At 34.6% G+C, this 12,744-nt stretch overlaps 1 protein-coding gene and 1 pseudogene across 1 annotated transcript; one reads left to right on the top strand and one right to left on the bottom strand.

The window, feature by feature from the left end:
• Positions 1 to 517: 517 nt before the first annotated feature.
• On the bottom strand, positions 518 to 6,591 carry LOC110724455 (annotated as a pseudogene).
• Positions 6,592 to 8,571: 1,980 nt separating this feature from the next.
• Positions 8,572 to 12,231, top strand: LOC110724446 (zinc finger BED domain-containing protein RICESLEEPER 2-like). Its single transcript, XM_021903864.1, has 9 exons — positions 8,572 to 8,608; positions 9,145 to 10,346; positions 10,444 to 10,605; positions 10,695 to 11,060; positions 11,178 to 11,208; positions 11,490 to 11,530; positions 11,572 to 11,700; positions 11,780 to 11,902; positions 12,019 to 12,231. The coding sequence occupies exons 1-9, from the start codon at positions 8,572 to 8,574 to the stop codon at positions 12,229 to 12,231; spliced, it is 2,304 nt and encodes a 767-aa protein (XP_021759556.1).
• The last annotated feature ends 513 nt before the right edge of the window (positions 12,232 to 12,744 follow it).

Raw genomic sequence — 12,744 nt, 5'->3', positions numbered from 1 at the left:
TACAGGGAGAGGGTCGGCCCCGTATAATATATAAAGGGTCACTTTAAAATTTTAAATACTTATATGATACTTTTAATCCGTGTTACAATAAATATTTATACAGCTACATTTATCTTCAAATTTCATATGATTGAAACGGAATATTTGTCTAGGACATCTTTAAAGTCCTAATAATGATCCATATTCCCATGTTTTTTATCAACAAATGTTCTCTTGTCAATGTTTATGCTTTATGGAATTATGGGTCGCTAATGAATTTTTCCTCCATTTAATAATCTAAACTTTCCCTTCATCCTTACAACAAAGGCCCCAGTGCTTGTTTTTGAAGTAACATCAATTCTGGTTCACCTTCAAGTTTCAACAGCATTATTGTCGTTGCTTCCTTTGCTTACAAGTATTGATGTTGGGCTTGGCTTGATTTCCTAATTACCTTTTTTGTAGTACCAATTTTTACAAAGATACGATAGCACTTTATTTGATTATCTTTATTTGTAATGTAGTTTCATGGTATGCAACTTGAGAAATAGATTAGACAATGTAAATGAATATTTTGTCCCTAATAACTTCATTTATTTTGTTTTAATCGCAACAATTGATATTTTACACAATTCACGTACATTCCGTTAACCGTCATTTGCAATATATGTGATTAAAAAAAATCTTACTCAAGTTAAGTTTTGTCAGATTCATCTCGATATATATTTTCAAAACATAATTAAAATATTAATCAATGACTTCAACGTTGCAATTAGAATAGGAACGGCATATCTTGAGCTATACAAAGTACTAATTCTTGCTATTCAAAAAAAAAAAAAAAAAAAAAAAAAAAAAAAAAAAAAAAACTAATTCTTTGTGTAGGATTGTAGGATATGCATCAACATTGCAATACTTGCAAATAAGCAAATCAAGTATTTTAGAAATGGTCTGATATGATCCAATCATATCTTGAATGATCACTCGACTAAAATTTCAACCAATATCGAAAATATCTTGAACCAAAACAATTTGAATCCAAAAAAATCTAATTAGTAGTCTATGTGAACCTAAAATAGCCCCCGCTTTTACCTATCTTAAATCATGCTAGATCAACTAAAACACAATATGACTTGAGGTGAATATTTTTCAATTTGAATCCGAACAGTATCTAAGCAATCAAAGACTTAACCCGACTAGATTAATTTTGACTTTATGTGACCTTCAATATGCTGAAGTGTACAATCTGTACTCCTGTACAATAAGTATTATTGTATATAGTATATATATACATTGCCAAATGAAAGTACCATACAACCTCTTTACAGAACATACATTTGTACAATAAACAGAATAAAGTAAAAATGTAAAATTACGCTACGTACTAAGCTAGGTTGTAACAACATAATGGAGATATGTGAAAGAGCTTGTGCCAAAGCAAAGCTCTGGAGAAGAGCATGCAGACTTATGCCTTCCTATTACCAGTACTGAACTTATAGGTAAAATTATGAAATACATAGCATAATAACTAGATTACTCTATAGATCGAAGCTATGGCTATTGAAGTGGAAAACTGGATGATTTTGCTTCCTGCTTAGGTTGTGTGATCTTATTTCCTTGGCAACCGTTGATGTAAGAGTTTCAGGACCACAGACTAAGACACCAACATCAACTGCCCCCCATTGTTCTGACAACGATTCAAAAGTTTCTGCAATAACAATTGAGATCAAGCAGTAAATAAAAAAAGTCTGCCCATAATGTCTTCACAGATTGATAATTTAAACAGAGTTGACAAACAAGCCTGATAAGATCAGATTATATGAAAGGCTGCTGGAAGCTCGATGATTGTCTATGTTGTGTCCAACAGATTGTCGGGGTTTAAGTCTAATATGTATCAAAAACAGAAAAGGGAATGCAATGTACCTTTGAAATCTGGCCTACATCCATACCGAAGAGTACTTGAATTAATAAGATACTCTTGATTTGAATTCTTCTGTTCAACTGCCACATCATGAAGCGCCGTGTTAGATGTCTTGGTATCTAATTCTTTACTCTCAGCAGCCAACATTCTCCGCTCCCATAGATGCCAAAGGGCCACAACTAGACCCCCAAAGATGACAACAGCAGCTACCATGCACAAAAATACAAGAAGTCCTTTGTACCACCAAGCAGATATACGATAAGGATTTATGTAAAGTGCATCCAAGAAACCCAGGAAAACCAAGAAGCCAATTGAAGAAGCAATGATGTAAATTCCAGACCATATGTTATCTCCAGTACCAACCAAAACTGATATGGCAGATCGCTTTGAGACAGGATATGTGCAGGTATTCATAGCTCCAAATGATTTCCCCTCTTCCTGTTAAGATTTAAAAAAAAAAAAAAAAAAAAAAAAAAAAAAAAAAAAAAAAACATAGAAATGTACATGAGAAGTGCAGAAAAGAAAAAAAAAAGTAACAGTGGAAGGGTAACTAACCAATTTAGGTTCTGATTGTCGAGTGACATATATTTGAATGTCGATGTTTAATGCATCATAAAAAATGGGGTCTATGGAGTCAATATTAATCATTGACAGAAGTGGCAGCTCATCTGAGGTTTTGATAGCCCAAACAATAAAGATGTTTCTGGGCATGCAAGGTTTTCCTTCTTTGAGACGGTGCATGACATCACTTAGGACAGCAAGGAAGGGAGATATACCAATGCCACCAGCCACTAAGACCAAGTATTTGTACCTGAGAAGAATAAAGAATTGGTAAGACTGTTGTTATGCAGATATGTAAGTAAGTGCAAGGAAAGACTTAAAAAGAATAAGGTTTAGCGAAACTATCCATGGACTATGGTAACCTAAGGCTATAGGTTATTAGTTATTATGTAATGACACTAAAAAATCTGACATGATCCAAAATAGCCCTAAACTTGAAAAGTATTGCTTTATGATCTTTTTTTTTTTTTCAGTTGAGAACTCTATTGGAAACTGTCTCATAAGTCAATTAAACAGTAGAATTTTGAGTTCAGGGGTTACAGAGAGTTTTGAATAGGTAAATTCTCTTTGAAAATTAGCCTATCATTCAGGTTTACAACGGCTATTTGGAGCATACATTAACATAAACAAATCTTAGAGAGTATAGGACATACGTCAAGTGATATGGTGATTCATGTCCGTAAGGTCCCTCCACTGAAGCAGTTACCAAAGATTTTAGCTGAGTTTCGAGAAGCTTCTGGGGCTCCTTTTGATTGTTTGACATTTTTCCTTTAAGCTTATCTGTCCACTCTCCAAGAACTTTTATGAGAACTGAGAGATGGTTTTTACCCTCTAGAGGGCTAGATGAGACACTGAAAGGATGCCACTGAAGCCAAGATAATTCCCGAACTTGAAGGAAGATAAAGCTGAGAGCATTGTACCTAAGACCTGTAATTGCAGCTGTCAGTGACATATCAAGAAACATATAATTAATTAGTTATCTATATCAGTTTATGTTGGCTTATGTTTCAAGTCACTGAGTAAGTTTACATTGTAACATGCTTCTACAAGTTTAATTTAGTCAATCGCCATATTTTCCTGAAAATTTATCAAAAACATGGAAATATATGGCCTCAGATCAAGTACTCACATGCAGGTTTTGAAAGCACAAGCTCCACAGTTCCACAAGGAAGTGATGTAGCAGAAATTATATCCACTGTCTTACAAGATTGGATAAATCTTAAGAAGCGATCAAGCATGAAGAGGAATATTCCTCCAGCACCCATGCAGTATATGAAGTCACCAACATGCATGGCAAAAAACACAACAAAAACGACATAGAGTTGATGTGTGTAGAAAAATAGCTCGAAGTTCTACTTCCTTACTCCAGGGAGGGAAGTTACCCACATCAATATCCCAGCTGCAAGGGATATGACACCAGCAAGATTGGCAACACCGATATCTCTCCATTCCAATATCTGCAGGGAGGAGTAAGAAACACATGAATTTGCAGCATTGGAAGCTTAAAGGTTGGTTGACATAAAAAATCATGGGAAGTACAAGTGGAAAAGTGTGAATAGTTAGCAAAAACATTGAGAAGCTGTACTTCCTATAAAGTTGCTTACCAAGTTCCTTTAGGTAGCTAAACTTTCATGTTCAACCAAACACATTTTTCACTTCCTAGTTAATCAATATACATTGTTCATGTAATTTCTTTCTACATTTGTTAAACGGCCACTTATACTAGTATTATATAAGTTTATTGTCCAAGATAGAGGCGTATTGCAGACGCACTAATTTTTAGGCAAGATTACTCACTTGCCCTACCAGTCGGCCCTCCATTGCCCAAGCAATTACATAAAACAATCCATGCAGAGTGAAGAGCACCATAGTAAGATGTCCCAACCAAACATGATATTTGGTGGCATGCTCAAAAGGGATGTCTATAAGGCGAAGAAGAATAGACCCCCTCGAAATGGGGAGAAAAAGAAGTGACAAACAAAACAACCCTATCAGTCCAAGTTTAGCTCCTGACTGCTCCAACATCAAACAGCTGAAATATTAGAAAGGAAATAAATGTAAGATGATACAGTTAAGGTTAGAGAATCAAGTGACAGTAAGACAGATTTCAGAAATGAAAGGGTCATATACGCACATGAATTCAACTTCTGCTAGTATGTGTATATAGATAACAGAAGGCAGAAGTAGTTGATGTTCTTTAAAAAGTGATAATAAAGGCTAAGCAAAACAATCCAAACCTCTATGAGCCATAAATTTTACGAAATGATACAGTAACAGAGAGTAGCGTTTACTATAAATCTGATCACTATATATACCAGTACACAAGGATGAATCTCTTGCATTACAATAGGATAAGAGTTGAGAACATTAAGAGCAGAAAGCAACTTATTTATGAATATGAATTGGGAGCTTGTGATACAAAGCAACAAGGCGATTTCCAGGAGGCAGGTGATCAGACTTAATGTCAACATGATATCAATCTCAAAATCAGGTGGTACTTACACTGTAACAAAAATCATGGTCCATCATAGGTTCTGAAACAACAACTTTCTGAAGTAAATTCTGCAGCTAGTTTATATAGGTGTAACCATGTATGATAAGGTTCACCCTAAATTCAGCTGTTTTGCAAAATATTCAGTCAACTCGACCATCTCAGTCTCAAGAACAGAATAAATTAAAGCTGCAACATATGGGGAAAACCATGCAGTTTGGTAGAATTAAAGCACATTTCAAACTTCAACTATACAGTAGTTTGGCAGTATAATAATTGCTAACTAGGTAGAGGTAACAAAGGTATAACACATAGTAGTAAATTTTTTTGTATTACCTCTTGAAGAAGGAAGTTGCATCATATGAAGAGATCAGTTTCCAGTTGTGTATAGTAACAATAACACAGGCCCAAATAACAAACACAACAACGAGAAGTATCCCTATGAACTCTGCTGCATTAACCACCCCAAACGGTCCGTCCACCATTACAGGTAACGTCCATAAGCGCAAAGCAGGACGTTTCGAGGGCTTGCTCCTACAAGCATATCAGTTCAGGGTTCATAAACAAACTACACAAAGAATTTGAACATCAGAATAAATATCTATCTAGTGTTATATATTATGGTACTCGGACTCTTCATTTCATCACAGACACCCATGTTGTATTTTCAATATTTTCGATAAATTATGGAAAAGTTGTCAAAAATACAGCTGAACCAAATATTTGGACACGTTTCCATGTCGGACATGAGTACCCTAAATCTAAGTGACATAACTTGTAGGACGTATTTTATATAAAATTCAAGATTCATTAAATAACAAGAAAAACTACATACTCTTGAATCTCTTCCTCATCTGAGATGATGAGATACAACATGGCAAGAAATGCCAATAACAGAACTGGTGCAGTGAAAGCAAAAAACAAACTTCCTGCAAATTATGATCAAAATGAATACATTTCGAGTCAAGGAAATTTCGAAAAAAATGCAAAATTACGAAAAAATGCAAAGGAAAGCGATCAGTTCACAAACCTGTTAACCCAAAAACAGTTCCATTAGTAGCATTAATCCAGTTATGATTAACCAAATGAGTCATAAACCCTGAAGGATAGAGAAACATGAGCAAAATCCAGGAAACAAAAACTACCCAAATTACAGATTTCAGAACCCATTTTGCTGATGATTTGAATAATTAAGGTGTTGTTTTCTTCTCAACTTCAGGTGTTTTCAATAGTAAAGGTGCATCAGTAGAGTATTCACCCATACTGAAAATAAATAAATAAAAATAATATAAAAATGTAAGCTTTTCAGAACTAGAATTTTCCCTAATTTAAAAAGAGGGAAGTTGCTGTTATCAGTGGAAAAGGAACAAAATATGTGGCACCCAATTTCATTTTCCTCAATTAATTATTGCAAATGACCCACCTAAATTTAGCAACCATGTTTTATTAAAAAAAAATTAAAAAGTGGTACAAGATGTTGGAACTAGAGCTGTCAATTCGGGTAAAGGGGTAGGATTTGGGTTGGGTTAGTGTGGGTCGGGTCAACTCGGGTCGGTTAATTTTGGGTTAATGTCATAATCTTTACGGGTCGGGTTCGGGTTGGGTCATGCTTGAGTCGGGTAACGTCGGGTCATACAACTTTTCGGGTTTGGGTCGGGTTTAGGTCGGGTTAATAACAGGTCGGGTTACATTCGGGTCGGGTGAATAATAGGTCGGGTTTAATTCGGGTTTTCACGGGTTAAAACGGGTTAGGGTCATTTTCGGGTTCGAGTCGGGTTCGGTTCAAGTCAATAATTTGCGGGTTATAACCAGGTCGGGTCAATCTCGGGTTTGAGTCGAGTTCGGTACAAGTCATATAATTTGCGGGTTATAATCAGGTCGGGTCATTCCCGGGTTCAAGTCGGGTTCGGTTCAAGTTGATTATTTGCGGGTTACAATCAGGTCGGGTCATTTACAAGTCGGGTCATGTTCGGGTACAAGTCGGGTTCAGTTCAAGTCGATTATTTGCGGGTTACAATCAGGTCGGGTCATTTACAAGTCGGGTCATGTTCGGGTTCGGATCTCAAATATTGGATTAATCTGGGTATCGGGTTGATTTCAGGTCTAGTCATATCAGGTTTGGGTACATTTTCTGGGTTGGTTTGTTAACAGCGTATGTAATGACATTCACGTTGACTCATTATCAATTACTTCGCTTATTATAAGAGAAATAATTTCAGATAAGTTAAATTCTAATAAAACTAGATAAGATAAGGTTTAATTTAGATTTTTAGAAGATAAGTTCAAACCCTATTCTAATCTATTCACATTGTTTCCACTCATTGTAGGGATAACAATTTCAGATAAGTTCATATCCGAGATGACTTGTTTTGATAAAATACAATAAGTTCATATAAATTCGGATAAAATAAGTTTAGTTTAGATAAATTAAAATACAACAATTTTTTTTCTAAACTTATTTTATTTGAAATTATCTAAACCTATTTATTTTTTATAAGTTCATATCCGAGTTCACGTTTTTTTTAATGGCATTTTTTTTTAAATAAGATTAAATAGGCAAATGAATAATAAAATTAGAAAAATAAAAGATCAATAAAATCCTTTTAACAACTCTTGTTCGAGTCACCACTTTCTCGAGTACAAACAAGTCAAGTCATGATCGGGTACATGTAAATTATGTGGGTCAGATTATCATCTTATTCAATCATTATCACGTTCAATTCAATCATTATTCGAAATTATTATTTTTTTTTAACTTTTTTTTTTGATTTTTTTTATATATAAAATATAGGATAAAACAAACAAGCCTAAGGTCAAATTGTATTTGTAAACCGTAATTGACTACATTAATGCACATGCGCCTATATAGTAGTAGTATTCGTACACCATAATTGTTTAATTGAAATATATAATGAACTTGCATATAAAAAGTAGTAGTATTCGTAAATCGTAATTACTAGAGAATTGTAATACAAATAATAGAGAATTTTATTGAAAATATTTGAATAAGCTTAAATAGGAAAATAACTCATATAATTAGGGAAAAAAATATGACATAATATTATTTGGAGAAAAATGTGATAGTTTACGACTTAATTAGGTAACAAAATAAAAAAAAATATAAAAAGGAAAAAGAGTGATTAGAGCGTTCAATTCAATCATCAGTAATTCACTCTCAAACTTCAAATTATCACCTTCATTAGAGCGTAGAACTCCTAATATACTAAAATTCTCAGCGCAAATCTCGCCATTTCCGCCATTACAATCTAGCTTTCCTAATATACTAAAATTTAGAGATCCACCCATGGCTATAATTCACCACTGTTCGGCCTCTCTTAGACTCACACAATCCCACTCTCAATCTCAAATCTCACTCCCGTATTCTACCTTCAACAAGGAGTCAAGGAGTGGTAATCAGTCCAATTTTACATTTTAATATTATGCTTAGCATTTTGATTTTAAATAATTTGTTAATTTTACATTTTAATATTATGCTTAGCATTTTGATTTTAAATATATTTAGGGATTAAAACGTTTAGGGCAAATTTTTAGATTTAGATGTTCTTGATAATTTTTAGGGGTTTAATTTGTTAATATGTTTTGGTGTTAAAGGGGTCAAACTATCATGGCGGAGGATGGATTTGATTACGCAGCTGAAAGAGGTATGGTTCATTCTAATTAAATTTTGCAGATTCCATTTATATGCTTCAGTTAAGGAGATAGTGATTCAGAAACAATAAAACGTGAAATTTAATGTATCAATCTTATACTATATGCCATTGTAAAGTAATTGGCAAAAATTAATTGATTTGCATGTATATAGAATCGCCAGATTAGATCAAAAAAAAAAAAAAAAAAAAAAAAAAGAATCGCCAGATTTATAAGTTTCTGGTTTTGCTGTCACAGTTGCTCGATTATAGGTGTTGTGTGTCTCTTTTACTAAGTACTATGTATGAATTAAGAGTAGAACAAAATATTGGCAATCATATGTCTTACTATTACAAAATATATTTCAAAATTCTCTTTATTACAAAGTAGTATAATAAATTATGCATTTTTATTGATCTAACTCCTAATCTTTGCCTGATTGTTTGGTGTAGTGGGTGACTTCGAGTTTGAGCAAGCATCAAATACATGCATGAGTGTTGGAAATGCTACCCCAACACCTGAACCCATCAATCAATATCTCCAATTCAAGGAAAGCGATCTCCTATTTGGCAGAATTTTGAGATTAATGGTGAACATGCTGCATGCAAGTTTTGCAAAAGACTAGTCCAGAAACATAGTGGTTCAACTGGTACGTCTAATCTAAAGAGACACCTTGATAAGTGCCCACTATATAAAGATTCAGGTAAGTCTGATGAGTCTAATGCATCTGAATTTGACCAAAAAGAATACTGTAAGTTATTTGCTAGAGCTATATTGAAGCATGGTTATTCTTTAAGTATTGTTGAACATGAGGGGTTTAGGGAATTGCATACATATTTGAATTCCAAGGTTAGAACTATTTCTAGAAACACAATATTGAAATGGTGCATGACAGAGCATGATGTGTTAAAGCAATATGTTCGTAATACGTTTAAGGCCTTAACAAGTAAAGTGTCCTTGACTTGTGATGTATGGACAGCTTGTACTACTCGTGGTTATTTGTCTCTTACGGCCCATTTTGTGGATAATGACTGGAAATTACGGTCTAAGGTGCTGAACTTTAGGCATTTTCCACCTCCCCATAATGGTCATGAAATTTATAATCTAGTTTTTAGTTTGATCAAAGATTGGGGTATTGAAAGAAAAATTTATAGTATGACTATTGACAATGCAAGTAATATGGATTCTATGGTTGGGAAACTCCAAATTGAATTGGATGCAATGGCTAAATTACCTCTTGACGGTAAATATTTTCATGTTAGATGCTCTGCCCATATCTTAAACTTAATTGTCAAAGAAGGTTTGAAAGTCATTGATGAATCTGTTGCGAAAGTTCGGGAGAATGTGAAGTATGTTGATTCTTCTGAAGCTAGACTTATAAGGTTTGAGCGGTGTGTTTCTAGTTGTAATTTAGCTACAGGTGTAAAGCTATGGATGGATGTTCCTACTAGATGGAATTCTACTTTCTTAATGCTTCGTCGAGCTCTTGATCTTTTACCGGCTTTGAAAATGTTCGGTAGGATAGAGAGCAATTATCACTTGGCGCTTACTGCTCATGAATGGGATATAGTAGAAAAAATGTGTGATTTTCTTGAACCCTTTTATGACATTACTAATTTGTTTTCCGGTTCTGAATATCCCACCTCCAATCTTTATGTTTCCAACATTTGTAGAATTGAGTCACTATTAGTGGCTGCTTCTAAAGGGGATGATCCAAAAACTCAAAGAAATGGCAGATCTTATGCGTTGCAAGTTTGATAAATATTGGTCTGATTACTCTGTGCTATTATCTTTTGCTGCAATTCTTGATCCTCGGTTTAAGTTGAAATTTTTGAGACATCTTTTTAAGGATTTGTATGAAGCTCACATGGTTGAAACAAAAGTTCAGGAGGTGTATCATGAATTTGTTCAATTGTTTAACCATTACAAGGATCCTCTTCCTACTTATTCTTCCCAAGGTAGTTCAAATTCAGATGCATATCGTCCACGCAAGACTAGTAGAGTTTATGCGGTAAGATAACGACAAATATTATCATTATTCAATATGTTAATTACTTTTTTGGGTTATTCTGTTATGAACTTTTTTATTTGTGATTTCAGAATTTTGTTGCTGATGTTGCTAGTGGTGACATGGGTAAATATGAATTAGAATTATACTTAGAATTGCCTTTAAAACCTTGTAATGTTGATGAGGAATTCGATATTTTGGGCTATTGGAAGGAGCAATCAACAACTTTCCCAAGTCTTGGTCGTATAGCTAAATATATTCTTGTGATACCTATTACTACTGTTGCTTCCGAATCTTCTTTTAGCATGGGTGGCAGAGTTTTAAATAGGTGGAGGAGTTCACTCTTGCACAAACATGTCGAAGCTTTGATAACAACTCGAAATTGGTTGTATGGTTATGCTGAGTTGGAGAAAGATGGGGTTGAGGTGGAGAAGGAGAAGGATGTGGATGATACTTCTGCATAGCCAGATTTGTAAGTTGTATTTGAGTTTTTGAAAATGAATGTAATGTTTTTTTAATCACTATAACACTATTATGTCTCTTACTCTCTTATTTGTTTGCTTATCTTTTTGCAGGTGGATGTCACTCACCCTCGTTTGCTCACTGGTTTAAAACCTCAAATTAATAAAGCATGCTGCCTGCTTGAGCCTTACTGTCTTTTTCAGCATTTTAGTTTAAACTCTTTACTTAGTTTATGTACTTGTTCAATTGTAACCACCTTGTTTTGGTGATGAAGAATTGCTATCATTTGAGCTTTTTTTTGCTTCACTTACTCTTTTTACAATCAAAGATCATGAAAAAAATGGCTATATTTTTCTAGTCTCTTGCTTCTTATCTATGGCATATTATGAATTTCTTGCTGATATTTTGTACATTGAATATTGCAGCAGTAAAGTTTTGTGGAAGAACAGCAAGTGCTGAATTTCTGGTCTGCTTTGGTTGTTTCTGTCTTCTTATTATTTCTGACAGCTGATGTTTCTTGCTAGTGCTCTGCTAAAGTCTGATCCTTGCTGGGTTGGTTCTTGCTGGTTCTGTTTGTGTTGTGGTTGTCATGCTGGAAGTGCTGTTGCTGCTTGCTTGCTGCCTGGTTTATCAATGGTCGTTTTTATGTGCTTTTTGTTGTTGCAAGCTTGCTGGTGTGGTGTCTAGAGGTGCTAGTTGTTGTATGTTGGTTCAGGCTGCTGGTGTGTTCTGTGTTGTGTGCTTCTTGCTTGTTTGGTGTATGCCTGTCTTTACTGCTGCCTGTAGTGTATTGCAAGGTGTACTGGTTGATGTTTTTGTCTTCTGCCTTGTTGTTGATGTGCTGTGTCGCTGTTTGCTGCTGTAGCTGCTTGTTGGCTTTTGTCTTCCTGTTTGTGGGGCTGCTGGCTCTTGCTATTGGCTGCCCTGTTAGGAAGTGGTATGTGTGTTTCGCAGGCTGTTTATCTGCTGTTGACAGCTCTAGCTGTGCCTTCTTTTCTGGGTTTCTTGCTGGCTAACCTCTCTTCTGCTGCCTGCGTGTGTGTGTCAGCTGCTGCTGGCTTTTGGTTTGAGTTGGTGTGGTGTCTCTTTGCTGCTGGTGGTCTATTGGAAGTTGGAATTGGTCTGGTGGTCTGCTGGTTTACACAATACTCTACCTTTTTGGTGTAGTAAGTGTAGTGTGGCAGAGACTAGTGGTTCTCCACCTTCAACCCCCTGCTTACAAGTTATTACCCACTAAAACTATTCACTGATCAAGCCACAAGATTGAGGATTTATGACACGAAATCAATGAAATCGGCAACAACAATTGATTTAATTAAATAGGATAGTTAGAATTACAATGTATTTGTATTACAAAGCAATTCAAAAGATGTATTTGCTGATCAAGTCTGGTACGAATGTTGGTAGCCAATCATTTTTGAATAAACTGTAGATGATAACCCCATTGTTGAAGATGCGCATGTCATATATAATTTTATTTTTTTTAGTTATTGGTTGATTCTTTCCTAAAATATGCATTCATTATTTTTTTTTACTTAATCTTATTTGCCTATTATATTGTTTACATTTCAATGATTGTTTTAAACTAAAAGAATTGAAAGACTTGGTAAAAACTATTACTTTGTTTAAATATAAGATATTATTGTTTCGAACAAAAATCTGAAGTATATATAGTCATCA

The sequence above is a fragment of the Chenopodium quinoa genome, unplaced genomic scaffold (genome assembly GCF_001683475.1).
Source record: "Chenopodium quinoa cultivar QQ74 unplaced genomic scaffold, ASM168347v1, whole genome shotgun sequence".
NCBI lineage: Eukaryota > Viridiplantae > Streptophyta > Magnoliopsida > Caryophyllales > Amaranthaceae > Chenopodium > Chenopodium quinoa.
This window is presented reverse-complemented; position numbering and strand designations above follow the sequence as displayed.

Bases quoted from the DNA above. Each gene is read 5' to 3' on its own strand.
- LOC110724446 (XM_021903864.1), top strand. From the start codon at position 8,572: ATGGCGGAGGATGGATTTGATTACGCAGCTGAAAGAG. The intron at 10,606-10,694 runs GTAAGATAACGA...TTGTGATTTCAG, and splicing joins AGACTAGTAGAGTTTATGCG to AATTTTGTTGCTGATGTTGC. The intron at 11,209-11,489 runs GTTTAAAACCTC...TGAATATTGCAG, and splicing joins TCACCCTCGTTTGCTCACTG to CAGTAAAGTTTTGTGGAAGA.